Source organism: Dipodomys ordii, unplaced genomic scaffold (genome assembly GCF_000151885.1).
Source record: "Dipodomys ordii isolate 6190 unplaced genomic scaffold, Dord_2.0 Scaffold1, whole genome shotgun sequence".
Classification (NCBI taxonomy): Eukaryota; Metazoa; Chordata; class Mammalia; order Rodentia; family Heteromyidae; genus Dipodomys; species Dipodomys ordii.
This window is the reverse complement of record NW_012267217.1, coordinates 45,290,751-45,316,372: the sequence shown is the minus strand read 5'-3', so window position 1 is coordinate 45,316,372 and position 25,622 is coordinate 45,290,751. Positions and strand designations below refer to the sequence as shown.

General features: G+C 37.1%; 2 protein-coding genes across 10 annotated transcripts in view; one reads left to right on the top strand and one right to left on the bottom strand.

The window, feature by feature from the left end:
• Nucleotides 1-8,541, top strand: part of Kansl1l (KAT8 regulatory NSL complex subunit 1-like) — a 104,864-nt gene extending 96,323 nt beyond the window's left edge. For all 3 annotated transcript variants that reach the window (XM_013009123.1, XM_013009142.1, XM_013009133.1), the window contains 4 exons: nucleotides 1,475-1,529; nucleotides 3,566-3,678; nucleotides 5,232-5,400; nucleotides 6,358-8,541. In XM_013009123.1, the coding sequence (XP_012864577.1) occupies nucleotides 1,475-1,529; nucleotides 3,566-3,678; nucleotides 5,232-5,400; nucleotides 6,358-6,588 (568 nt within the window). In that variant the 3' untranslated portion in view covers nucleotides 6,589-8,541. The remainder of the gene's footprint in view (nucleotides 1-1,474; nucleotides 1,530-3,565; nucleotides 3,679-5,231; nucleotides 5,401-6,357) is intronic.
• Rpe (ribulose-5-phosphate-3-epimerase) lies at nucleotides 8,277-25,620 on the bottom strand. Of its 7 annotated transcripts, XM_013009191.1 has the most exons (8): nucleotides 25,461-25,510; nucleotides 24,782-24,812; nucleotides 24,352-24,403; nucleotides 18,854-18,933; nucleotides 13,440-13,579; nucleotides 13,087-13,221; nucleotides 12,210-12,296; nucleotides 8,277-9,829 (listed from the first exon to the last, which is right to left on the bottom strand). In XM_013009191.1, exons 5-8 carry the CDS (start codon nucleotides 13,575-13,577, stop codon nucleotides 9,707-9,709), a joined length of 483 nt encoding a protein of 160 aa, XP_012864645.1. In that variant the 5' UTR covers nucleotides 13,578-13,579; nucleotides 18,854-18,933; nucleotides 24,352-24,403; nucleotides 24,782-24,812; nucleotides 25,461-25,510; the 3' UTR covers nucleotides 8,277-9,706. The 7 variants fall into 7 exon arrangements, with proteins under 7 accessions (XP_012864645.1, XP_012864611.1, XP_012864661.1 ...); XM_013009157.1 differs by lacking the exon at nucleotides 24,352-24,403 and having other exon boundaries at nucleotides 24,793-24,812; nucleotides 25,461-25,616; XM_013009207.1 differs by lacking the exon at nucleotides 24,352-24,403 and having other exon boundaries at nucleotides 24,793-24,812; nucleotides 25,450-25,592.
• Nucleotides 25,621-25,622: the final 2 nt, after the last annotated feature.

The following is a 25,622-nucleotide window of genomic DNA, read 5'->3' as shown; positions in this document are numbered from 1 at the left end:
ATACAACTGTAACCTCTCTGTATATCACCTTTAAAATAAAATTAAAAAGAAAAAAAAAAAGATGGGCTGGGAATGTGGCTTAGTGGAAGAGTGCTTACCTAGCATTCATGAAGCCCTGGGTTCCACTGCTCAGTAACACATAAAACAGAAAAAGTTGAATGGTGCTATGGCTCAAATGTTAAGAGTGCCAGCCTTGAGGAGAAAAAAAAAAAAAAAAAGCAGCTCAGGGACAGTGCCCAGGCCCTGAGTATAAGCCCCAGGACTGGCAAAAAAGAAAAAAAAACAACTGCTTCTGTTGGTAGCAAAGTTAATCAAGTGTGTGTGTGTTAAGTCATTAATAAAAGCAGTTTCTTAAAAATATAGCACCACTAGGAAGTAGAGATGGAAAAAGGCTGAAAATCAAAATCAAGACATGAGCCGGGTGACAACTATTAATTATTTTTTAAAAAAATTATCATTATTTTTTTTTTGACAGTCCTGGGGCTTCAGTCAGGCCCTGGGCACTTTTCCTGAACTTATTTTGCTGAAAGGATTTTTTTTTATGGGTCCAGTCATGGGGCCTGGGCGCTATCCCTCAGCTCTTCAGCTCAAGGCTAACTCTACCACTTGAGCCACAGCGCCACTTCTGGCTTTTTTCTTTTTGCTTATGTGGTGCTGAGGAATCAAACCCAGGGCTTTATGCATGTAAGGCAAGCGCTCTACCACTGAGCCACCTTCCCAGCCCTCCTGAACTTATTTTGCTCAAGGCTAACACTCTACCACTTGAGCCACAGTGCCACTTCAGACTTTTTCTATTTATGTGGTACTGAGGAATTGAACCCAGGGCTTCGTGCATACTAGGCAAGCACTCTACCACTGAGCCATATTCCCCACTCAGGACAACTATTAATTCTTATCCATCAATATTATAATTTCATAAATCCTCCCATGCATAATTACTTTGAGGTATTAAGGGAAATATAGTAATCTGGGAGGTATTATGAGAACTGTTGATATAAAAATAAATAGTATCATTTGTGACTGGGATGTTCTACAGCAACAATGTTTTTCAAGTTTTATTGTAGTGGTAGGCTAAAGCTAGCTAGTAGCACTAGTAGATTGTTCAGTGTAGAATTCCATGAGCCCATTGTTATTTAGCTGAGTCATGATAAGCATTTTTATACCCAAAACACTACAAATCAGGTCTTTTTTCCCTCCTTTTTGGCCAAGTCAGTTTATGAGCATACTTTCATCTAGTACATACTTATTACATAGAAAATGCAGCTATGCATAAAAGACTGTTAGCTGTTAAGCCAAAACTAAAGGTTAGTCTTCTCTTTGTTCTTTTTATCTTCATTTATAAAAAAGAATAATGTGCTAAATTCAACCATTAGAATTATACAGGTCACCCTGAATAAGATATTATTTATCTATGCTTAGAGACTAAAATTGCCAAAAATAAGAATTGTTTGAAACTGGTTTGTATCTTCAACAGCTGGAGGATGGTAATTCTTCAGCCTCTGGATAAATGTAACTTAGGTGAAGATGAGGTAAGCTACCTTTTATTGAATAGAAAACTTATACTATATACATATTGTGATATTTATGAAACTACAAAGAAATATAAACCCTTTGGCTTTTTTTTCATTTATGAAAAGGAAGTTTCAAAATGGGTAATTGTATTTTAAAAATGTTTCTCATTTGGGCACCAGTGGCACACACTTGTAATCCTAGCTACATAGGGGGCTGAGACTGAAGACTGAGGTTCAAAGCCAGTCTGGGCAGAAAAATCCCCGTGAGACTCTTTTATCTCCAATTAACCACTCAAAAACTGGAAGCGGTGCTGTGGCTCAAAGTGGTAGAGTGCTAGTCTTGAGCACAAAGAGGCTCAGGGACAGCTCCCAGGTCCTGAGTTTGAGTCCCACAACCAAAAAAAAAAAAAAAAAGTTTCTGATATGGAAAAAGGTGACATGGATCAAGATGCTCATAAACTAATATATTGAATTGAAACTCCTTTGTACAACCACTTAAATTCCAACAATTTTAAAACTAAAAAATATTTTTAAAAAGTTTCTATAAAAATGTAACTACAAATACAGTAGTGTATAATCAAGCCTGTCTCTAAAAGAAAACAAAACTCTAGAAAATGGGGTACATGTCGCATTAACCCTCAGTCCAGCATTCCTATAATATTAAGCAAACATTAATGTTTCTGTAGTGAAATATGTATAGTAAATAGAATAAACACTAACAGTATCCATACCATTTCAGATCAGTTAAGAATTTTATATTTAAAAAAAAACAAAACCTTGAGCCGCATGTGGTGGCTCATACCATAATCCTAGCTACTCAGGAGGCTGAGAGCTGAGGATTGTGGTTTAAGGCCAGCCAGGACAGTAAAGACCATGAGAGTCTTATCTCCAATAAACCACCAGAAAACCAGAAGTGGCACTGTGGCTCAAGTGGCAGAGCACTAGCCTTGAGCTGAAGAGCTGAGGGACAGTGCCCAGGCCCAGAGTTCAAGCTCCATGACTGACAAAAACAAAAACAAAAAAACCAAAACATTATTATTTCAGGGGTCTTGTATTTTAGAATTGTACATAAGGGATGGGAGACCTGTACATGCAAAAGTTATTAAGATAAGAGTTTCAAGAAACAATATTATACAACTGAACTAATTCCAAAGTGATGGTCACTAGAAGCAATATGACAGAAAATATTCAACAGTCTGTGTCAGCAGTCATGGTTTCCAACTACCATTACTTTTTTAATGCCCTTCCATCTTCTAATAGGTTCTTTTTTTTTTTTTTTAGATATTCAAAAACAATGTATTTTATTGTTTGTTTTAAGCTCCGGTAGCTCATGCCTATAATTCTAGCTACTCAGGACTGAGGATCACAGTTCAAAGCCAGCCCAGGCAGGAAAGTCCATGAGACTCTTATCACCAATAATAAAACACTCAGAAAACTGAAGTGGCACTGTGGCTCAAGTGGTATGCTCACCTTGAGCTGAAGAGCTCAGGGACAAGCACCCAGGCCCACGACCACCACCACCACCACCAACAACAACAACAGTAAAATGTAACAGGAAAAATATGTGTTAGAAAATCCGTGAGGAAAATCAAAATAGCAATATTACTGTCTCTAGAATTAGATAAACCCAAATACCCAAACACCATAACCCAGTCATTTGGGTTAGAATTCCACATTAAGAAACTAAATTCTGATTTATCTCGATTTTTACTTTCTGTTGATATTAACATGCTCTTAACAATAATATGTTTGCCACAATGGACAATCAAATAAAAACTGTGGGACGACTAAAGCATTAAGACTATTTTGTGTACAGTGTGGCAAAATGGAAAGCACTATGAACTTGTTTGTGATCTAGCTTTTGAACATAAGCTGACAATAAAAGTCAAAAAAATTGGACTGATACCTTTCAGAAACTTGAGGGTATCTGATAAAGTTTGCATTTATTTTAGTGTTTGCTTACTCTAGTTCTTTAGGTGAGGAACTGTCTGAAACTTATGTCAAGACTTCTCACAGAAGCAAAAGGTTTTTTTCTTTGCTTTTACTAATTCCAGACAGAAGATCTTTCTGATGAAGTCTTCTCTCTAAGACACAAAAAATATGAAGAGAGAGAGCAAGCCAGGTGGTCACTGTGGGAGCAAAGCAAGTGGCATAGAAGAAATAGCAGGCAAGTACTTGAAATCCTACAGCTGCAGAATCCACATGGAATGAACAGAAATTCTGCGTGAATTTTGGGGAAAACCAATAGAAGAAAAAATACAAGGCTGTGACATCAACTATTATGTACTAATATGTATAGTGCCTTCCCCTCCTCGCCCCCAGTTACATGTTATACATACACTGAGCTTTTAAAGCCAAAATACATTTGGCTGATTACACAATAATGAAATAATTTCCTGTATTTCATTCTATTCTATTTCTCAAGTATGCTACCAGGCTCAGGAATAGACAACTAGCAAACAGAATGAAAATTTTCTCTCTCTATAAAATGTCACCTTAGCCAAATGTGGTGGTACATGTATATCTATGATCTTAGCTTGGAAAGCTTAAGCAGGAGGAGCCAGCTTGAGCTAGTTAGACCCTATCTCAAACATACACATACCACTAAAAGCAAGCCATTGCAATCTATTTTAACAGTGGACAGAACACTGGAGAATAGAATATAGGTAATCTATTTTCACATAGCTACTTCAAAAATATTTAAATAAAATTCCCCAAAGAACTTGTCTAAGTCAAATCATCTACGGTACTTTTTTGGGGGTGGGGGAGAGCATTGGTCATAGGGTTTGAACTCAGGGGCTGGGCCCTGTTCCAGAGCGTTTTTTGCTGAAGGCTAGTGCTCTACCACTTTGAGCCATGCCACCACTTCTGGCTTTAAGGTGTTAATTGGAGATAAGAGTCTCACAGCTTTTCCTATCTAGGCTGATCCATAGATCTTAGCCTCTAGAGTAGCTAGGTTTACAGGTGTAAGCCACCAATGCCTGGCTTAATCTTTAAAACACGGTAGAACCAGGTACATTGGTACATGTGTGTAATCCACAACTGGAGAGGCAGAGGAAAGAGAACTGGCAGTTAAAAGTCAGCCTGAGTTACAAAGGTGAAAATTTGTCTCAAAACAAAAACACAAATAGCTCTTGGAGGAGGAAAAAAGACGATATAACTAATAATTCTACATTTGAAAGCATGTGGTTATATTATACTAGTATTTCATTTTTATTATGGCCAAACTTCAAAAAGCAACATCATCTGAAGTCTGGCAGTCACTTCAGTTAAGAGGCCATCTCATTTAAGCAGTGTTAAACATCTTGTCTAGTTAGATCTGACCATCAAGATTTGCTGTAGATCCTTGATCTGAGTTCTCCTAACACAAATAAGATTCTGGAATTCTCATCTTTCTCTACATTCCAGAAAGAAAACTTTCCAGAAATAAAGGAAAACTTGAATTGAGGCATTCATGGATAACATTACAATAATCACAGAATACTCTAAAACAGTAGAAATCAACAAATTGCCCTTTCTTGTTCTCCAAGTAAAATAAATCAAGTAACAAAGTAAAAACCTCTGTTAAAACTGACAGGATCTTTAATGAAGTACTATATATAAACATTTGCTATGAAAATAATACCAGGAAGAGGATCTTAAAGCTATTAACTGCATTTAGTGATAACCTTAGGCTAATAAAATGGTAAGATGGAGATGGTAACAATTACTTTCTTCTAGAGCATTCAGTAAAAATGTTGAAGGGCCAGACCTGCTTTTGAAAGAATACCTTCATGACCTCAGTAGTGGTCAGCAATGTGCTGCTGAAAGCCCTCCGCAACCTCTCTCAGAGAACCTCGATCTGTGTGTACAAGACTCACCTTCTTTAAAGCAAAATCAGGAATTTAAGGTAAGTATAATATTTACTGTACACTTCCTTTTCTTTGCCTTTTTTTCTTTTGTTAACCTTTTGTAAATTGCTTTCTGCAATGTTTCATTATGTATCAGCCTCACATTCAGTGAAACACTTTCTAACAATACTGGGTAAGATTCAGATCTGTAATGCAGCATTCCAGTTTCATTACTAACAGTAATCATGTTTTTTTTTTTAATTGTGGGGTTTTGTTTTGTTTACTGGCATAACATGTCACTATCAACTTGTACCTACTTACCACTATCAAAGTTTCATTACGAAACAAATCTAATTCATGGACAATAGCACCTGATACATAGTAAATGTTAGGGCTACTTTTCTCCTTTTAAAGGTTTTTACTTGTCTCTCTATAGATCCATTGTCTACTTTAAGAGAGTATCTTCTAAATACTGCATCCATAAAGTTCCGGTACCTTTATTCATATATAGGTTGTAAAAGAAGTTCCAGATCTAGAAAGGAGACTATAGAAATTAATAGTCAAGTTGAAAAAAAAATCAGAGAAGAAAAATTCAATAATGGTGATATAGAAATGAAGATTTCTCTCCTATGCTTTCTTTCTCTTTTTTTAAATTGTGGTACTACAGGTTTGAACTCTGGGCCCTGCACTTGCTAGTCAGGTATTCTACTGCTAGTCATACCTACAACCCAGAAATGAAGGTACTGAATAAGTGCATCAAACTAACACTTAAAAGATTTGCCTAAAGTGCTCTGAGGCCAAAATGAAGGCCAGTGTCCTGTGACATTTCCTCTTCTTTTCAGAAACAAAGAAATAATCCTCAGAATCCCAATTTCAATTGAGATACTTAGGTACAGATGAAAATCTATATACTAAAAGAACAAAATTAAATAATGACAAAATTTACATGGGCAGGTTATTTGATAAGTGAATGAACAAATTAGTTGAAACTTAACTGAAATTGTTTCCCCCTTCAGTCTCTGTGGTGGGAACGACGGGCTTTTCCACTGAAAGATGAGGACACAGCAGCCTTGCTTTGCCAGGATGAAAGCAAGGATGAGACTCAGAGGGCCAGCACAGCTTTTCATGGTGAAGTCTTCGGTACCACTGCACCAGAGAATGGCCTCCATACAAAAAAGCAGTTAGATGGAATAGAAGAGTATAAAACTTACAGTCTGGGACTCACTAATGTTAAAAAAAACAGGTGACAGGGAACACACTGGGAAAACTGTAGTTGAATGGAAGCGAGGAGGAAAAATAGCCCTGTTGTGGATCTTCCACTCCCTCTGGTCACAGTTCCAGATTACAAAATGTACTGCATGTACTCTTTTTTCATGCTGTTTATAAGAGGCAAGAAAAGTCTTTTCTTCCTTCTTGAACCACAGAAGTAGCTAGCTTTTCAGCTCTAGACAAGTGCTAGCCATTTGTATTTCTTATATAAGGTGTCAAGTGCTGCAATTTGGTGCCAAGTCACATTATTAAGTTTTAAGACGATGCCTTCCCACCACCTGACACACTTGCTGTGCATCAAATGACAGCTATCTTTTCTTCTGTTCACATGGTAATTCACCAAAATTGCCTCAGAAATGTATTAAATATACAAATATGTGTGTATAGAATATGTACACATATACACACATATACACACATGCACACATAGTTTTAAAATTACATTAGAAACATCCCATTCCACTTAAAATGCATGTATGAACTATTCTATGCAATATATGCTGCAATAACTATAAAGCACAGGTTTCCACTGTAAATATATAAGTCTTGGCTATGAAGAGAGGGAGGGTATTTGTTCTTGTTTTTGTTGCTTAACCATAGAAGTTATTTATGGAAATTCTTACATAAGGTAACATGATACTCATTTATTTGAAATCACTGGTATCGCTTGGACTAACCACAGGTTACTTTCTATTTTACTCCTCCCAGAACTCAAGACAATCAAATTAAGAGTTACTGTGGATGCATTTTAGCTATGTCATCTTTGGAAATTCAATTTGAATTTTACGTACTTAGTGAAGAAAAAAACACCAATTTAAACTGTGCAACGAACAGAAACGTTTTAGTGTTATAAAATTTTGTAAATGGTTATATTTCTAGCTAATATCTAGCTAGTATGGAAACCTTACTATATTTCTAGCTAATTTGATCTTTCTTTGTGGTAGCTTACTCTACTCATATAAACATCTATTCTTACATCCTAGATTTGAGAATTGAACATTTTCAAAGGTCAAGACTTCAATATTAGATACTAAGGAGTGTGCATGGTGGAAAATTTCTTTTAAAGCTATTATATTATTTTTTCTTCTCTGTGAAAGTTAAGGACAATTTGTATAAATCACTTTTTGTCATGTAAAAAGTAATTTAAGTTATAGTACCCATTACTGAAAACTCTAGCTATTTGGCCTAGAGTCTGTGGAGTCTGACATCCAAATATTTGTTCAGGATTGGAAATTATATTGGTCCCTGCAAAGGGGAAAACACTCAGATTCAACAGTTACAAACTTTTGCTTGTAGTTTTACTGTACATTTATTTTTAAAGAAAAAGAAAAGAAAAGCCAGACAAACTCAAGTTTTCCTGGCAAATAAATTCAAATCTTTGTCATGTCTGATATTATAATCTTCTATGTATGTTTTTTAATTAAAGTTATTTCTATATGCCTCGTGTTGTGTGATTTGATTAGATACTACCAATTCATGCACAAACCCTTTCTTAATACAAGCAAAAACAGATATTAAGGAAAAATTTTTACCTTGTAGAATAAGAAGAAATCTAAGTTCTATTTCATTATAACTTTTAGCATTATTATTTTTTAACCTCAGTTCTCAAAATTCATAGTAGTTTGATGAAATGTAGTGATATTGACCCTGAAATTGATACAAGAAATTTAATGATATCAATCCCAACATTTATTGCAATATTTATTATACGGCAAGAGTATTCAGAAAATTGAAATAGCTAATACGTAATAGTCTTTGCATAACTGGGAACAGTAGTAAATAATTCATGAATTAACTGTCTCTTGACATTCTTCGCCTACCTGGTCTTTCTTGGAATAAAATATGTATCTCTGGGGGTCAAGATCCAAGTTGCAGAATACTCTTGGCCATCTGCTTCCACTAAGGGTAATGTTAGACTGAAAATAAGACAATATTAAGTAAAAGAAGTTTCTTGCTTTCTAAGCTACCTGTTCAGGGTTTTTTTGTGTGTTTTGTTTTGTTTTTCAAATAGATACCTGAAATTGAATACCTTACTGTATGAAACTTTAGCTTAACTTTCTTTGTATTTTAAATGCAATAAAAATATGTCTTACTACTTTTAGGAATAATTTAGAGGTTTACTAAGGTGCTTTATAGCACATAAAACATAAAATTACATAATGACAGCCACTTTGTACTCTCAATTCTGGGAACAGTATTGGAAACTTCCCACATATGTGGCAACTTATGTGGGAATCCTCAGCACAAGTCTGTATATTACTGAAGTTCTAGTAACATAAAAATGTTTAAGTATAAAAATGGTGGGTGATTTGGTATGACCAAACAGCTACATATGGACAGAGTCAATATAAATTCCATACAGAGGCTTTCTTTCCTTTCTATTTCCCATCTTTAAGAACGTGGTAAGAGAAAATCAGGGGGAGGGAGGAATCACTATACTACCTGCTCTAACTAAGACTCCTCACTTTGGTAACATTTGTGCATGCACTTTAGAACCTTAGGGCTTCTTACATTGGTTTCGCAGTTTTTAATGAATCAATTGTAAGACTAGAAGTGGAAAAACAAACATCTCAGTTGCAAGCCTATGCATGTCCTCCCATCCAAAGATGTATTTTAGTTCTCCTTAGCAAGCATATACACAAATCATAACAGAGATTAAACTAAAAAGAATAAAAAAGAAAAAGGATTTAGACAAGGACTTCCTTTGCTTTTGGAAAATAGTCCAGAAATGACAGAATGAACACTTTCTAAAATTACAGAAATCTTTTGTAGTAGATACTATGCCTTCCTTAAGCATTAAGACACATTTCTACTCGTAATCCCAATTTGGCCATATTTTCACTCTTTACAAAAATCAATTCTTCCAAGAAAAACAGGATTATTATATTAATTTTAAAATTTCATCCCTAAGAATGTATCTATACAGACCAATTTTTAACCAATTTCTAACCTCTTAATGTTCTGCACAATAGATCTGAGTCACTGGAATGAAGAACTGTTAGAAAAGCAGCACTCAAATGCAATGTGATTTGGTAGTCAATACTCCTGCTTTGCAGTCAAAGGATTCCATGGGCAAACATTGGGTTCCTTGTGGTTTCATCGATCAAGAGAACGTTTCTGAGCAGCTTCTGAACAGACATTTCTTAACAAGTTGATCACAGATCTGGGGTCTTCACTCCTCATAATGGCACTGCCAGACACAATCATGTTAGCACCTGCCTGGAAGAAGTAAACACTCAAGTTATGCCTTAAAGAAGAAAAGCCCCAACAGTATTACTGGACTATATAGGTTTACTGTTGCCTCTTCTAGAACTCTGTCCAAAAGCTACTTAAAGATGAGCCAGGTAGTTGCAGGAGACATAAAACTAAAAATTGTGGTTAGCATTCTAAGATTTAAATATATATTCAGACAGACAGACACACACACACACCCATACACACACCCACCAATGTCCTCAGAGATACTAAAGAAACAATTGCTTACTATCTGAATTATTTTAGATTTAAAGGACAATTATTATGAAAATGTGAAGTTACCCAGAATGTTAGGAACATTAAAGTATTCCTGATTTTGTGTCAGAAAGAATGGAATGTCTAAGTTTTCTTAACATTCCAGAATAGTTTTGAAGTTTGTCAAGATGCTATTTTAAAGACAGAAGCAAATAAATGAAAATAAATTAACAAACTCAAATAATATAACCTCCAAAAATTAACTCTGAGTGTCCCAGGATTTGACTTGAGGAGAAAACTACTTTCTATTGTGACTCACTGCTAGGAGGAGGAAAACTATAGCACAGGAACATTTTTTTGACGAGAACCAGTCACTCAATAAATGGTCATTCCTCATAGAAATCTTAAAAATAAACTTGACAGTTACCTCTTATCTCTTCATCTGAGCAGAAACGCCAAGTGACAAAGAATATTTCAATTAAAGCAATCCCAAAAATGGTTCCAGGATAACAAGGCCACTCCTTTCCCGTAAGTATTTATCACTGACAAGCTTTTTTGTTTTGAGGTTATTGAAACAGGGTCTGGCTATGGAGTGAAGATTGGCCGCATACTTTTTTGTTGGTTGTGGGGATTGAACTCAGGGCCTCAACACTGTCTCTGAGCTTTTGTGCTCAAGACTAGTGCTCTACCACTTTGAGCCAAAGCTTGACTTTGTTTTCTGGTGGCTGGAGGTAAGAGTCTTAAGGACTTTCTGCCTAGGCTGGCTTTGAACTTTGATCCTCAGGTCTCAGCCTCCTGCATAGCTAGGATTACCACCAGCAGCCTGCAGACCTCATACTTTTGACCATCCTTGTCCCTACCTCCTGAGTGAATGCCAAAATGTAGAAATGCAGAAAAGTATGGCCATTACAGAATTTCTTCTCCCTCTTTTCATAAGGCAATCTCATTCAAGTCCTGGGAACTTAATTTTCCAAAGGGCAGGCATTAAACATATTTTTTTTTTGTATAAAGAACTTTCTTCTGTTGGGTGTGGTTATGCATGCCTGTAATTCCAGCTACTCAAGAGGCAGAGATTGGTAGGAGCCGAGTTTGAAACCAGCAAAGACAAAATTTTAATGAGGCCCATCTCAACAAATAAGCTGGTGTGGCTGGGAAGGTGGCTCAGTAGTAGAGCACTTGCCTTGCATGCCTGAGGTGCTGGGTTCGATTCCTCAGCATGACATAAGCAAAAAGAAAAAAAGCCGGAAGTAGTGCTGTGGCTCAAGTGGTAGAGCGCTAGCCTTGAGCTGAAGAACTGAGGGACAGTGCCCAGGCCCTGAGTTCAGGCACCACGACCAGACACCCCCCCAAAAAAACAAATAAGCTGGTGTGGTGATACATACCTATGATCCAGCTACTTGTGAGATGTGGGTAGGAGAATTGCAACCTGAGGCCAGCTCTGAGCTAAAATTCTTACCTATCTTAAGCCTAACTAAAACAAAAAGGTTTTAGCACATGGCTCAGCAAAAAAGCGCCTGCCTAGCAAATGAGAGGACTGAGTTCAAATTCCTACACCAACAAAACAGTGACAACACATATTTATAATTTTCTTCAGTATTAACTGAGATACCAGGATTCATTATTTAACAACTTTTGTTCCTTTAGAAATTTACTCACAGCTCTTTATTTTCCTACCCCTACAGTAAAACAAAAATATTTTCAGATGAAAGTCAGTCAGCTGAGGAAATAATATGAGCAATTGTAATAGCTGAGTTGCTCTGCAGCCCTGTTTGTTTCCGGGATTTGCAAACTTATAGGAAAAGCCCCGCCTTTTGCCCGCCAAATCTGTGTGCCAATTCAAGCCAAAATGATAGGTTAGTTTAAACAGCTACTATAAGGCAGACTGTAACTCTATTGGCCACCTGTGTGTCGTCAGGCTTGACTGCATGGATTTTGCCTTTTAAAAACCCTAGCTTGTGGGCAGTTCGGGGTCAGTTTCAGCTCCCGAGTCTATACTTGCTGCATCCCTGGCAAGTTAGCTATTCACTTCCCCAGTAAATTTATCTTTTTACATGAGGCTGTCTCTGAGTGGTGGACTCCTTTCCTCGTATCACAATCTCTTTGGCCCACAACCCAGTGTCTTCAGGTTGGGCTGTTGAGAAGCACTCACCTCTGCACATTTATGGACTGTGTCAGGACCCACTCCACCATCGACTTCTATATCCAAAGATGGGAACTGGGTCCTCAACCAGTGGACCTACGTACAACATGAAAAGACAGTGACGCTTCGAGAAGACACGTGGGGAAACAACCAAACAAAACTGAATATCGCTCATAAAGGAACTGTATCTCTAAAAAACATTATTGGAGATTATTTCTTTTTAAAAAATGTCCACACAAAGGTTTTGGGACTCAAAGCCTCACACTTGCTAGGCAGGTGGCTCTGCCCTGCAAGCCACACTTTTAGCTTTTTGATTTTTTTTGCTTTTGTTTTTCAGACAGAATCTGGGTTTTTGCCAAGGTTCAGCCCATAGAGGTAGACTTATCTATACCACAGCTACATGCCACTATGGTCTGTTTTTTGTTGAGATGATGAGGGTTAGTTGCTCAAGTTAGCCTGGAACCATGAGCCAGGTACTCTTGCATGATTGAGATTTACAGATGTGTGCAACCATGCTCAGCCTCTACCATGCTTTTTAATGTACTGAAAGAGTTTTATTCTGTTTGGCAGAATATCAATTAACATTAATTAACAGTTCTTTTCAAAGATTTTACTTCATGGAAACAAGATAAATAAAACAGCTCAATATTCAATGAAAACTCCCAAGAGAACTAATAGTTCTTTTCAGTTCTGGTAAATTTCACAATAGAGACGTAGTATCAATTCTGATTTTAAAACCAAAACCTGTTACATTGCCTATCATGCTTTATTACAAAGATGAGTAGGCATCCCCAAATCTTCACTTCTATAGTAGGACACATCTTAACTGACAGCCTTTCAATCTATGCTTAATTAGTAAAATCCCACAGAGAAATACTTCTTTTACCTTTGGCATCATATCTTCCATGAATTTCTGCCCTCCAAACCCAGGTTCCACTGTCATAACCAAGGCCATATCTATTTGATTAGCCCATGGTGCCAAGTACTCAACTGTAGTTCCTGGTTTGATGGCAAGGCCAACCTGTAAGACACAAGCATGCTATATAGCACATTAACAATTATTTCCTACTATATTGCTGTGGCCTCTCAGGCCCAGTAGAAATACTGACTTATATGTAAACTCTGGCTTCACAGCTGAAGAAGGATGTTTATGTCAGGTTTTCTTTCCCTATCATTTCTTGTTTGCCAACAAATGTTCCAAACTCTGAAAGGGAATCATATATATTACTGTTTTCCTACCTTCATCCCATTCTCCCGGATGTCTTTAATCAAAGCCCCTGGGTTCTCAGTAGCTTCGAGGTGAAAGGTATATTGATTGGCTCCTGCTATGGCCATTGGCTTTACCCACTGCTCCGGCCTGGACACCATCATGTGCATGTCTAGAAAGAAAATACACAGCTCCTAATATTATTGGCAAGACAACATCTGGCTCACAAAAGCTGGCTCACTAGCTTTTAGTGTTGCCATTTCAATTATAAATTCTTCTGACATGACAAAAACTGTTTAAGTGGATAGATCTAAGCACAGGTGGACAAACCACACCCTATCTTCAGAATTCCTTTATTCTCAAGACAGTTTGGTTAGAGTCATTCATGGAAAATAAAAACCAAAACATTTTCACAAAAAATTCCCACAGCTGCATATGATGAGAGATCAGGAAAGCTAAGTCCAGGCCCAGGAAATATCACTCTAAAAAGAAGTCCAATAACCCATGTAGCCTTTGTGATTCTTCCAAGCAAGCTTTACTGAGCACTTACTGTACATTAGCCATTCTAGGCCCAAGGAAAGGAAAGAGAAGAAAAGACTCAGCTGCTGTTTCTCCACTGTCTTGAAGATTATTCTTAGTAGGTGAGAAAAAAAGAATAAACATAGTAAGAAGTTAGGATATAAACTAGATTAGCAGTTGATAAGCCAGAGTGGCTGGGGCAGTTAATACTGGCAGGGGCAGATAAGGTCAGAGAACCACACAGAAGGGAGACAGCAGAGTTTTACAGAAAGCTAGCCTTTATTCCAAATGAAATGTGTGAAACACCAACTCAATCCTGGATTTTGAATTAAGTTACAAGACCTGACCAAGGTGGCTACCATGACAGTAAGCTAGATGAGAAGGATGATAGCAATAATTAAAAATGTGAATCTACAGACAATAGGAACTGCTGAAGCCTTAGAGGTAGAGGCAGGAGGAAAGGAATCAAGGTGAGGCCAAAGGTCTGGTCTTAAGGAGAAGAACCGAAGTGCTGTTAACCAAGTGGAAGAAAATCCAAGAGGGACAGAGTTAGAAAGGCAGAGCGATTAGAAGTCTGATATTTACATTAATCCTAATGCTTGGTTAATATACATACATAACAGCATTTCATGAAAAGACAGCTTAAGAAGCTAGACCAAGAAGTAACCCTGACAAGAACCTGTACCAGACAGATGGGAGTGAGCAGTATGTTTTATTAGAAGAAATATATTTCTGACCTGGCTAAACACTCCACAACTTAACCAAGATTATTAAACTCAGTAAAATTTTGTAAGAAAAGTTAGCAGGAGTTTGAAGTCAAGACTAAAGCAAATCTTTCTCTACTGGTCAAAGTAATTCCATTAAGGCGTATGTTAATAGCAAAATATTATTTTAAAAAGATTACATTCCATTTGATGTTTCATTTTTCTTTGTATTAAAACAAGGAGAATTCAGTTCACTCAGTTAAAAGGTCTAGTTAACTCACTCCTCAACTTACAGCCTATTATTATCCTCACCCACACTAATACAGAGTTAACTACTAGCTGCTCTCCAGAGAGTCCCTACAATTTCAGGAAGTCACATGTCAACAAATTAAGGTAAGATCTAGAGTTCTCAAACAGGAAGCAGACTGTAGCTCAAAGTAGTAGAGTACTAGCTTGAAGTGAAAAAGCTCAGGGACAGTTCCCAGTCCCTGAGTTCAAGCACCCAAGAACCAACAACAAAAAAAAGAAAAAGAAAGAGAAAAAAAGAAACACTTCTCAAACATCTCATTACCAAGCCTTCTGACTTTTCCAAATTGTGAAGCCTCATCAAAGACTTTCATTGATACGGGTTAAATTTATAAATAATGCATTACAATTCAAACTAAGGCATTTCAAATTATAAATTATAAAATAAATTATTAAATCATAACTAAGATTATATGGTAGTTACCCCTCATCCATGATTTCCCTTCCCACACTCATATTTCTGAGGTTTTCTGCAGTCAACTATGGTTAGAAATTAAACCAAAAATTCCAGAAATAAACAATTCATGATTATCCCCAGCATCCTACCTAGTGAATCAGCCCCTTCTGCTGTATCCATAATGTATCTAGTACCTGCCCCACTTAATGGCCATCTGTGATGATCAGATAAACTACCACAGTATCACAGTGCTATGCTCAAGTAAACTTTAATTTTATTTAACAATGGCTCCAAAGCACAAGGGTAGATATGCTAGTAATTCAGATATGCTGAAGAGAATCCTGCAGTATGTCATTTAAATATCATCTCACATTATATGGGAAGGTCCATAAAGATAATTTAAAAGACTACAGTCACAGAACTTTTATTTTAATATGCTATTATAACTTTAATATTTTTGTTGCTAGTATCTGTGTCTTAAATTTTATCACAGGTATGTATATAGGTATGTATATATATAAGAAGAAACAGTACAGAGAGGTGGTCATTGAGTTACAATGGCTCAATTTACAGTAAAGGAAATGTACTTAGAATTTTGGTCTTTTGCAGGTATTTGGTAGTGTTTCTTTGGTAAGATTTTCAATAAATTAGATGAGATAATCAACACTTTGTTATTACATTAAGATGACTCTTCCCATCTATGGGCTACTGCAGGTGTTCTGAGCACGTTTAAGGTAAGGAGTATTACATTTAGGTTTAACTTAAGCTATTATTTTCAACCTGTAATACATTTACTGGGACAGAACCCCATTAAAATGTGAGGAGTATCTATACTAAGAGGCTGTCAAACTTAGGACAGTAAGATGCAATCTAATGTTCTAATTTTCCTTTCTAAGTTCTGTTATTAGTGGCAACAAACTGATGGGATTTTCCTTGAAGTGACTTCATTGTTGGTTTTAAAGAAAAAATGACAATGAAACAGCCAAGTCTCCGAATCAGTTTATCTAGTAGTTGTTTCTCCATGGTTTATTAAAAACAACAACAAAAGGGCTACTTCTGATCATAACACAAACTATATATGGTACTTTAGAAGCACTTCCTACTACCACATAAATATTAAGAAACAGTACCACATGCACAAAGACCAGCACTTAGTAGAAACAATAATCTCTATGGCTTCACCAAAGATAATTTGCAAACACATTGTAATCTGGCTATGATTATACCTCGGTGTCACTGGACTGCTCTGAGGTGACTAACTTACTACTGCTTTTGTACCATTAGTACAAAAACTACAACCACTGTCTTAGTATTATGAAAATGTCTTAAAAGATGACGTAGATAGGTCTTAGGAATTTCCATGGGTCCTAATAGTACACTTGAATAACACTGATTTAGATAATAACAAGAACAAACTTTTTTCCTTCTTTCCATTTTTTCCCCTCAATACGGGGGACTGAACCCAGAGTCTAAGATACTTTTTTAATCCTTTATTAGATGTTAGATTTATTACTTATTAATGTTATTTCTACTCATTACTAAGACTGACCAGTTGACAACTTTAGAAATTACACATACTACTCGATCTAGTTCCTAAAGTAAATCCAGGCAATTGTCCAATAACCTGGAGCAAAGAATTAAAATGCAAAAAAATGTGTCTTAATATAAGAACAACTGTCTGTAATAACCCAAACATAAAAGTCTATGGAACATTTATCTTTATTTTAGACCAAATTCTAAAGGGATTAATTAGCAAGTTGATTAGCAAACAAAGTAAAACCAGGAGGCAACTGTGGTGGTAGGAGGAAAATTAGAAAGAAGATATTGGCAGGAGACAGACAACATAGGTAAGTAATACCAGGAACCCAAGTAAAAGGGAGAGAGAAAAAATGACTCTGGCTACTGCACACTGGGAACAAACAGTGACAATCTATTTCATCATCTCTCACAACAATATTGACAACAACTGTGATTCACAAGAAAAGTTTACAGAATCAGGAACACACCAATTAAAGAAGAAAAATATATTGGAAAATACATTTTTCAAATATTAGCCAAATTTTGTTTTAGAAAACCAGAGGATTATATAGTTCACTGACAATGGAAATTTCAAGAAGATGAATATGTTGGTGGAATGTTCTTTGCTCTGTCCCAGGAATGACAAAATAATGCACATTTTCTTGGGTTCAAAATGTGCACACTCTAGCAGCTCCATCCAGCATAACTTCCTGCAATAATGGACATGATCCATAGCTGCACTGATCAAGACAGTAATCACTAGCCACCTGTTGCTGAAAACTTGCATGTGGTCAATGTGATTTAAAAAACCTTCAACTCATAAGCATATTTAATTTTAACTTAAATAGCTACATATGGTTTGTAGATACTATACTGGACAGAATATAGAGAATATTTCTACAATATGGTGACAAGTTAAAATTTTTATTTCTATGTTACATAAAAACAGCACTTATAAAAAGCTATAATTTCGCATGTACCAGACATCTGGCAAGTAAAGAATTGCTGGCTGAGCCTAAGATGATGGCTGTAAAAAACATATGGACTAAATCTGTTATAGCTGACATAAGTTCCAGGTTACTGTGTGATCTCAAAAACCTTAATTTAAGCCAGATGCAGTAGCATGCACCTCTAATCTCAGCTATTCAAGAAGTGGAGACTAGGAGAATTGTGATTCGGGGTAACCATAGGCAAAGAATGAGAGCCTATCTCAACAACCTAGCATGTGGTGATTAGAGCTGCCATCGCTGTATTTGGATCAAGGATCCCAAAACACAAGGATCAAGGTGCTTTTTGTACCTCAAAACAGGGCAATACAACAAAGCAAACAAATAATTGTTTAGACTCTATGTAGATAATATCTATATCAAAAAAAGTATGGAAGCATGGTTCATGTAGTAGATCACCTGCCTATCAAATGTTAGGCCCTAGTTCACACTCCAATATTACCCAAAATAGAAATATTTTATGACCTCCAAATCGAGCATATATCAGCATAATCTGTAGAAAGCTCCAACCTGCAAGAAATAAATGGCATCTAGACTACCAGGCAACTGATTTCAAAACAGAATTTATAAGGACAGAGTGCTACAATCAAGTGTGAAAGCTTTAGGAATATCACAGTAAATATATAATTGAATAACCTCAGACTAAAGGAAAGTCTAAGAAAATCAAGGTAATCAATCAATCACTGGATAAAGGCTAATTTAGAGTAAGTGTTCAAACTCTCTGAGAGGAAATGTCAAATGACCTCAGACCCCAAAATTACTCATTAGCCAGAAGAACAGCTTTCTAGGCAAAGATATTAGCACAAATGCCAAGGTCCTGATGTAGGAGAGATTGGCTAGTTACTAAAATCAGGCCACTGAAGACTCAGCACAAGGAACAATCTTGGAGGGAAAATAGCAAAGGTGCAAGACGAACTTGGTTTAAGAAGTAAACCATCCATGTTTCCTTTATTTGAACAACATATCCAGCTTCAAATGGCATAACAACCACTTACCAAAGAAAGGGTCCTGGCCTAGCTGCTTTCGGAGGCTTTCTACCACAGGGTGACCAAAGGTGATGTTGGGAACAAAATGCCTACAAGACAAACAAAATCTTACTCTGAAATGTTTTCAGCTTAGTTTCTGTATTTCTCTCAATGTCAGTTCTGATAAAGGTAGAGGAGACTAGCTGAGATCGCAATGTTTATTCAACTGAACACTTAACATCATAAATACTTGAAAAATTAAAACCAAATATAATTGGAAATTTCAGCTTTACAAAACAGCTTTATAATTTGTACTGAACAAATGCATAATATCACATCTTCATAATAGTCTGTAATTCATCAACAGTTATGAATTATAGGCAATCAATGGAAAGATGGCAAACCCCCAAATTTATGACTTGCCCAAGTCACACACTAGTTAGTAAAATTTAGGACATTAACACAGATATCCCCAATCCTTGCCTCTCCCAGGGATTTGTGGCTACTCCTAATCCATTTCATTTGCAGGTGTGAAGTGACAACTGAATTATTTTTTAGGATAACCAGTAATGAATGTGCTTAATAATAACCACTGCTTTCTGAAAGCTTATTACATGCCAGGTAATGAACCATAACTACTTGTAGAATGTAAGATCACTGACATCCTTGAGTCATCCATTTAGTAGTCTGTGGTGATAGGATTCATATTATGTCTGCTGCACTGGAGCCAAACTATTTAATCTTGAACCTACCCCAGTTAATCTTTCTGTTGTAGCACTTGTTCACTTAAATATGTAACAAAAACTTCTTATATGTGAGTGGCATACTGTGTACATCAGGTACTATGTTTTATAAAGAAATACACTACTACCGGCCCCACTTAGCCTAAAGGGGTTCACAATCTCATTTGTCAAAATGATAGAGATGGCAAATGACACCACAATTCCCAACCTCACTGCTATACTACTTGTCAGTGGGAAGCTCACACAAGGAAATTTCCCAGCCCCCTTTACATTCAATGCAGCCCACATCATTACTTTTCATTATGGATCCTGTTGAGTGATATGTGTCATACAGAGTCCAGAAGGTAAAGTGTGTTGACTGAATATTCCCAATCTAACATCCAAAATGGAAATTATTTGAGCACCAATATGAGCCATGCATTCTACTTGTCACATGACAGGTTGCAGTGAAAATGCAGGAGCACTAACAATACTGCATAACTACCTTTGGGAGAGGTGTAAGGCATACGTGAAACATGAACAACTCTTACGTTGAGACATAGGTTTTATCCCCCTAATATCTCCTTCTCTATCTGTAAGAATAACCAAATTTGAAAATATGCAAAGTTTGTAACACTTCTGTTCCCAAGCATTTTGGAGGAGAGATGCTCAACCTATACTCCTTTCCTGTTCTCACTTTACCTACAGCCAGTAAATCCTCTCAGGAATGAGTGTCAACAGGAAAAGAAAAGAGCTCTGAGCTACTGCATGGAAGGAGAGTTTTCCGGAACTGTTGAAATAACTAAGAAATAAACTACAATGTTATGTTGTTTGAATCTGGGCTTTGAAAAAAGGTAAACAATAACAAGAAGACAATATGAGATTATAGATAAAACAGGATTATAGATAAAACAGATACAAATAAGCAAATATTCTTTAAGTTAACCTTCCATAATGTTAAAAGGAAGATCACCAGACTAAGACAACAGACTTTGTGGGAAAAGAAATGAAGCAAAGATTAAAAAAATGAAGTGAAGGCAGAAACAAGCAAGTTTAGTTCAAAGAAGAAGGAATGGTATTGATCAGTGTGGCTGATAGGAAAAATTCTTTAAGTAGACTATATCAAATTGAGCATCAAATTCCAAACAAAGTTGTTTCCATTGTAAATATGAAGACTTTGGAGTAAGATATAAATAATAATATACAAATAATAAAGCAGGAAGTTAGACTGAACAATAATCACATGAAGAAAGGTAAGAGCTAATGCTAAGTGGCCAGGAACTGAAAGAATAGTAAGACAATAAAACTGGTAAGATATACCAACTGATTATTGATATGGTGGTTAGTGAGAGAGAATACTTAAGTTGATAGGCTGAATGTTCATAAAAACTAAAACCCATATATAGTTCAGATCCAAGTTCTAAGCAGTTCCTATACCTTAAAATTTTAAAATTTCACAGCAATCTTACAACATTGGTACCATATCTGTATTTTACACATGAGTAAAAGGATGGATGTCACACAACCACTGAGTATTGGACATGCAAGTAAACACAGGCAAAGTGGGGCTTAATTACTATGTTCATTTACCCCACTACAATTATGTCAATAGTCCAGGGAAGATGACAGGAGCTCAGAATTAAGGATACAGCTGAGATGGATGGATAAGTAGATCCATGTGGACCTTCTCATTAACATGCTAGCTGGTCTTTAGAGGCTAGATATCCAATAGTTGGAAAGTTATTCTACCATCTACTTAAGAGCAATTACTCTCAGAATTATTGATAAGATACTTGTGTTATTTAAACTAGAAATAAGGGTCAAGTAAGCAGGCAGTGCCACCAAATGAATATTTTACAATTCTAGAATCAATAGGTTTTGATATATTGTGCTGTTACATTTTTTCTTGGGAATGCTAAGGATTGAACTCAGGGCCTTTGACATCCTATCATCGGAGCCACATCTTCTGACCTCATATGCTGTTCTTCTCATTTGTACTGTGGCTTTGGAGGTGATTTTGTTGTCAACTTTATATTTCATTTATTATGAAAGAAACATTTAAAATGACATGTTGAATTGAAATGCCTTTGTACAAGTACTTAAAGACAATAAAGTAATAGAACAGGAATAACAACATTCTAAAGAACTGTGAGAATCAAAAAATTAATATTTATTTTATTGAGAAAAACAGGCACAACTTACATAGCTACTGACCCCAAATTATGTGAACAGTTTGTCCTATGGATGATCAATTTGATGTACTGGGTTTACTAAGGAGACTAGAAGAACCAATATACTTATATTCTTAGAGAAAACTCAAAACTTATTGTAGCTAATCACACACACACACACACACACACACACAGAGGATACAAACCTAGGCATCAAGTCAGGGTGTCCTGAATTTGCCAGACAACGGTCATTACAGGAACATTTGCTGTAAGTGGACTTACAGCCTTTACTTCAAGCCTAATGACTCCAAATAGGACTGAGCTTCTAAAATTTTAACCAATGTTTCAGGTAGTTCTATCAGGCCAACCTGGAAAATGCTAAATTATTTCCCTCTAATAGAGATTTCATCATCTTACTCTGTATTGTTTCCCTAGAGGTGTTTTTTGGGTTATAGCATGAACAAAATAAAGTGCAATAAAGAAGTATTTCTTTTTCTCAACTTGCTGGAATTAAACTATAACTGCTTGTAATTCAGGAACAAAATTGTTTTATGATGTTCCACCATAAAGCCTAAATTGTACTTAAATATGGTTGTATAAAGTAATACTTAAATAAATTTAAATAAATTAAATAAAAAATTAAATCTCCTTCGGACAAGTAGAACAAACAAGGCAAAAATGGAAAGAGGATGGTATAAAATGTACCAACTATAACCAGAAAACATTCTTTCTGTGACTCACAAATCACCAACTCACTTGCCAATGGGCATTGGCAGACAGATTGGAGGGGTAGGGGTGATGAATACCCAGCTGGCTAAAGGTGCCTGCCCCATTCAGCTTCAGCTACCATGGCCTTGCCATAGTGTGGGCTGGTGCTGGAAAATCTCTAAATCCTTTTTAATAGAAATCCTGTATCAATGTTAAAACTCTGAAATTTAAAATATGGTAATTAATTTAGGAAGAGCTTCTGCTCGGTTCCTATGCCTAGGAACTCATTCCATTCACTGTGCTCTCATAACGTATTTGTTTATCAGACTGTTATCCCGGCCCCGCCCCACCTCTGGAAAGTCAATTTGTCTTTTATCCACATATTCCATTATTCCATACCAGAGTCTTGCCATCCACAGTTCCCCAAACTAGTTCCTGACTTGCTAGATAAATTCAATTTTAACTAGGAGAAAAACCGGGTATTTCTAAATGGGGAAGGAAGAGACTTGAAAACAAAAAGCACATCCAAAGTGTAATGTTAGAAGATTCATAATAAGAACCAGGAACGAAAGAAACACAGGGGAAGTATCAGGAGACAGGTACTTTGTGGCCAGAGAACTTTGAAAAAGGAGTCCACAGCCCACTCTCTTACCCCTGACCTAGGAAACATTGCAGCACATTGTTTAGAAATAGTGGTACCAGCTCAGCTAGGTTCTGTCTATCCTGGCAGGATATGGGGCAAGGGGATAAACTCCCTTAAACTGGTTCCCTCATTGCAAATGAAAAAAATAGCTCTTACTTCAAACACTGTGTGAAGGTTAAAAAAAGTATGAAAACTGTGTAAGCAGAAACCACTGTTTCCTAGCAAATGAAGATCAATGAAAAAAAAAAAACTTTATCACTTAATACATTTACGATCTGCCATAGGCAGGGAAGGAGCAAAAGCATTTGCTTCAAGATTCCTATTATGACTTAACCGTTCATTCATTTAACCAATCATAAATAAGCCTGCTAAGGTTTCCAGAAAGTATTACAGTATGGGAGGGGAAACATAAAATAAATTCAGAAAAATAAGTGTGCAAAAATCTTAGTTGCTCTTCAAGGACAGAGAGTGTCTTAACTCATTGTATATATGAGCCCAGGACATAAGAACACCATTTAGTCATTGAGCAAATACAAGCTGTGACATTCCTTCTAACTCTGGCTCCACCATTCTTGTGTCTGAGAATGACTGTGAACTGGATTCCTCATTGTCAAAAATGCTGATGGTAACAGTTCCACTTTCATAGACACAGAAATTAATTCACAAAAAAAAACACCATAATGTAACAGTCAAGAGCTCCTGCTACCACTGTTGTCATTAATACTCTTGATCAGCAAACACAGACCGACTATTTTTCTTACCCATTCACTTACCCATACATGACTCATTTCAAGACAAATGGCTTCAGTATCAAAAACACACATGTATCTTCATTGCCTCTCTCATTCTTTAAAAAGTTTTTGGTATCAGTATTGGAGATGGAAATCAGGGCCTTGCAGGCTCACTTGACTTCTTCACTCCAGGCTGTCCACTCTACCACCTGAGCCCCACCTTTATTTCCAGCTTTTCTGCTGTTTAATTGGAGTTAAGAGTCTCACAGATTTTTCTGCCTGAGCCAGCTTTGAACTTCAATCCGATCTCAATCTTCTGACTAGTTAGGATTATAGGTGTGTGCCACCAGCAGCACCTAGCTGCTTGTTTCTTTCTCAGACTAAGTGTTTTCTCAGTCAAAAAATGTACTGCCATCTCTAAGGTATATACTCCTATTATCTTTTAAAGTGTAGAATTTTCAAGAAAGCGTTCAAGTAGGTCTGTAGGATTATATATGATAGCAAACAAACTAAATATCAAGCTTTAAGAGATAGCATTTACTATCTTTCTTATACATTTAGTCTATGAGTCTTAGTATCGGAGGGTCAGAATTTTGGGTAGATTCCTAAGAGTGGAATGCAAAAAGAGAAAAGTTTAACCAAATAGAACAAAACGGAAGGCAAAATTCTTAAAGAAGTGACAAAAAAAGTTTTTTTTTTGTAAATTACACCAATTTGCAAACATGAATGAGGGCGATTTTTGCCTATTCGAAATAAATTTACATTTTCTACCTCGACCCAAAGTAATGGCTTTTATGTTTTCAGGCACAAGTAACAGTTCAGAGATACTTGGCAAAGCCAAACCTAAGTTTGTAAATCTGTCACAATCTTTTGTAATCTTTCAAGAGTCTTAACTGGTTTCTCTAGGTGGGTTTCCAACTGAAGAAACTTGTACCCTGATTCCAAACAATAGTATGTGCTATAACTGCTTAAAAATTACTTACAAAAAACTGACCTCCCTGAAGAGCAGGGTGCCTGAAGAGAAAATAGATAGGAAAATCAGAATCGGAGTAACGACCCCCCAAAAAAAAGAAATCACAGAAAATTCACTCTAAGCCAGGCCACTGTCAATTTTACTTGCACTCGCTCATTTCATCTTCCAAAGATGCCTAAGCAAGAGGCTGCATCTGCATTCCCATGTTTCAAGTAATGAAACCGCAGCTCAATGAGGGTGAGTGGCTTGTCCAAGATACTCTCGGGCCAGGGGCAGCACTGGGCTCTCTCCCTCCAAGCTCTTCTATTCGTTACGCAAAGTCTGTTCTCCCCAGCTCTGCCACTAACTAGCTATATGAGCTTGGGCAAGTCATGCCTATCTCCTTGGTCCTCAGCTTCTCTACATGCACCTGCCAGGGGATGTCCCACTAGAGGTTGAAGGTCGCTTCCGGGTCCTCGCACCACACGTTGGGGGGGAGGGGAGGAGCTCCGGATGCTAAGGCAGGTCAGCTCCAGCCGGAGCCTTTCCGGCCCCCACTGCAGTTCCCTTCTCAAGATCGCGAGCAACAACCAGAGGCGCCCCGAAGTACCGGGGCGGCTGTGCATCCAACAGGCGCTCACTAAAGGCGCGCCGTCCCGACGCCGCGCGGCCAGCCCGCCCCGAGCCCGGAGGAGTTACCCGTCCATTACATCCAGGTGCAGATAATCGGCCCCAGAGTCTAGCATCCGGAGGCACTCGGCCCCCAAATTGGCCAGGTCGCTGTTGAGAATGGACGGGCCGATCTTGCAACCCGACGCCATGGTGTTGGTTTCCTAGACCGAGTTACCTCACGCGTCCGCGGCAGGCAGAGG